Source organism: Cryptomeria japonica, chromosome 6 (genome assembly GCF_030272615.1).
Source record: "Cryptomeria japonica chromosome 6, Sugi_1.0, whole genome shotgun sequence".
Classification (NCBI taxonomy): Eukaryota; Viridiplantae; Streptophyta; class Pinopsida; order Cupressales; family Cupressaceae; genus Cryptomeria; species Cryptomeria japonica.
The window spans coordinates 184756852-184759258 of record NC_081410.1 but is presented as its reverse complement, the minus strand read 5'-3'; the positions used below and the strand labels follow the sequence as shown (position 1 = coordinate 184759258).

Below are 2407 nucleotides of genomic sequence, written 5' to 3'. Positions count from 1 at the left end.
AGGACAATGTAGTGTTCTTGAAATCTGTCGATGCCTCCAACAAGGTGAAAAATGCAGAAACATTGGCTAGAATGTTGGAGCGTGTCATCATGGAGGTGGGGGTAGAGAATGTGGTGCAAATCATCACAGATAATGCAGCAGCATATGTGTCAGCAGGTAGAATCCTTTTGAATTATCACCTTTAGGCATTAGCAATATTCTCATTTGTTGTGGGCTTTGTTTTACTTGGTTGCATATTTCTTAAGAATAAATTCTTCTTTTGCAGGAAGAATCCTCCAAGAGAGGCACCCCACTCTTTTTTGGACACCTTGTGCAGCACATGTCCTTGACCTTCTTTTGGAGGACATAGGAAAACTTGAGTGGGTGACTCCAGTTGTGGAAGATGCAAGGAGGATCACCAAATATATCTACAATCACCCTTGGGTCCTAAATTTGATGAGACAACACACGCAAGGGAAAGATTTGGTGAGAGCTGGTGTCACAAGGTTTGCAACGATTTTCTTGACGTTGCAAAGCATTCTTGCTACATTGACTTCTTTGAAACAAATGTTTGTGAGTGGAGAATGGCTTAACTCACCTTATTCAAAGAAGCCTGAAGGAGAGGTTGTCGCATGCATAGTCTTCGACAACCAATTTGCACAAAGGGCTGCAGAGATTGTGAAGGTTGTTACTTCAAAACTTTAATTTTTAAATTTTAGTTATTCTTGATTCAAGTCTCTCATTACTAATTTGTAACTTCATTATTTAAATTTTGATCTTTTTGTAATTTGTATTTTTCAATTGTAGGTGTCAGAGCCCTTGGTTCGAGTTCTTCGCTTGGTGGATGGGGAGAAAACCCCAATGGGATATCTTTATGAGGCCATGGATAGGGCCAAAGAGTCTATCAAAAATTACTACAAGGGGGATAGGCTCAAATTTGATCCCATTTGGAAAATTGTTGATAGGAGGTGGAACAATCAGCTCCACCAACCCATTCATGCAGCAGGGTACTTCCTCAACCCTCGTTTTAGGTTCGGGGGTTCTTACTCAGATTCGAATGGAGAAGTCATGGAGGGCCTCAGTACATGCATTGAGAGGATGGTACCTGATGTTGAGGAGAGAGACCTCATTGTGAGTGAGCTCCAAAATTATGAGGGAGGAAGGGGTAAGCTATTCTCTTCAGAGCTAGCTATGAGAGGAAGAACCACTCAAACCCCAGGTATAACATTTGCCATTTGGATTTTGGGATCTAAAGACTAAAATGATTGATAAATTATGTTTTCTCTTTTCTCTTTGCTTTCTAACTTTTCCATTTTATTTATTTTGCAGATGCTTGGTGGCAAAATTGGGGTGGAAACACCCCACATCTCAAAAAATTTGCCCTCAGAGTCTTATGTCAGCCTTGCAGTTCATCCAATTGTGAGCGCAATTGGAGCTTGTTTGAAGCAATCCACACGAAGAAGAGGAGCAAGTTAGCGCAGAAACGGCTCAATGACCTTGTCTACGTGCAATATAATCTTCGATTGCGCGTAAAGAAGGTAGAGGAACTAGAAGGTGGTCCAATTGACTTGGATGATATAGATCCTTACAATGATTGGACATCACAGGAGCAGCCTCCATTGTTTTCCGATACTGACATCACTGATTTGGAGAGGCAGGCTATGGAGGAGGGGGGTGGATTTGGTTTCAGGCTGGATGACATTGAGGAGGATGAGGATGAGGATGAGGATGAGGATTCATTGCCAGTGCCAGAGGCAGGTGGAGACATAGCTTCATCCAGGATGGAGGATGAGTCTCAATCAACCATACCGAGCGAGGAGGCACAGTCACGCCCAGTCCCACAGCAGACTTATACGACTAGACAATCTAGACCCTCTAGTTCTACCTCTCCCCATGTTTTTGCTAGAGCTGGGAAGAGGAAGTTGTAATTGTAATTTGTGATGATGTATTTACTTTTGGTTTTACAAAAACTATTTAGTAATTTACTATTTTGCTTCAGGCTTCCAGCCATCAGCATTCCTCATGAGGATGCGATTTTGTAGACACTTTGCATTTAAATATATCTAGAATCAGCTTGTTTCTTTTGTGTTATCATTTATTGACTCATTGGATGCATCTTCTCATTAAAAATTGCAAAAAAAATGCGTTTTTTACTAAGTTTAAGTGTGTTATTAAGTTGTCGAGTTTTTCGCCGAGTTTTTCCGAGTTTTTCCCGAGTTTTCGCCGAGTTTTTTTCCCAGGGGCTTGGCGAGTCGAGCCGAGTCGCGAGTAGTTCAACTATGCTATTAAGGACTATAGAAAAACAAACATCATGTTTGTAATCGATAATTGCTTGGCCTATCTCAACTTTGACAGCATGCATTGGAGAGACACTGCATTAGAAGTTGATAAGGATGCATTACCAGATCGACAGTTGTGCATGACAGAA

At 41.4% G+C, this 2407-nt stretch overlaps 1 protein-coding gene across 1 annotated transcript; it reads left to right on the top strand.

Annotated features, from left to right (window-relative positions):
* The first annotated feature begins 699 nt into the window (after positions 1 to 699).
* Positions 700 to 2074, top strand: LOC131856071 (uncharacterized). Its single transcript, XM_059207287.1, has 2 exons — positions 700 to 1198; positions 1309 to 2074. Exons 1-2 carry the CDS (start codon positions 841 to 843, stop codon positions 1905 to 1907), a joined length of 957 nt encoding a protein of 318 aa, XP_059063270.1. The 5' UTR covers positions 700 to 840; the 3' UTR covers positions 1908 to 2074.
* Positions 2075 to 2407: the final 333 nt, after the last annotated feature.

Bases quoted from the DNA above. Each gene is read 5' to 3' on its own strand.
- LOC131856071 (XM_059207287.1), top strand. From the start codon at position 841: ATGGGATATCTTTATGAGGCCATGGATAGGGCCAAAGAGTCTATCAAA. The intron at 1,199-1,308 runs GTATAACATTTG...TTTATTTTGCAG, and splicing joins AAGAACCACTCAAACCCCAG to ATGCTTGGTGGCAAAATTGG.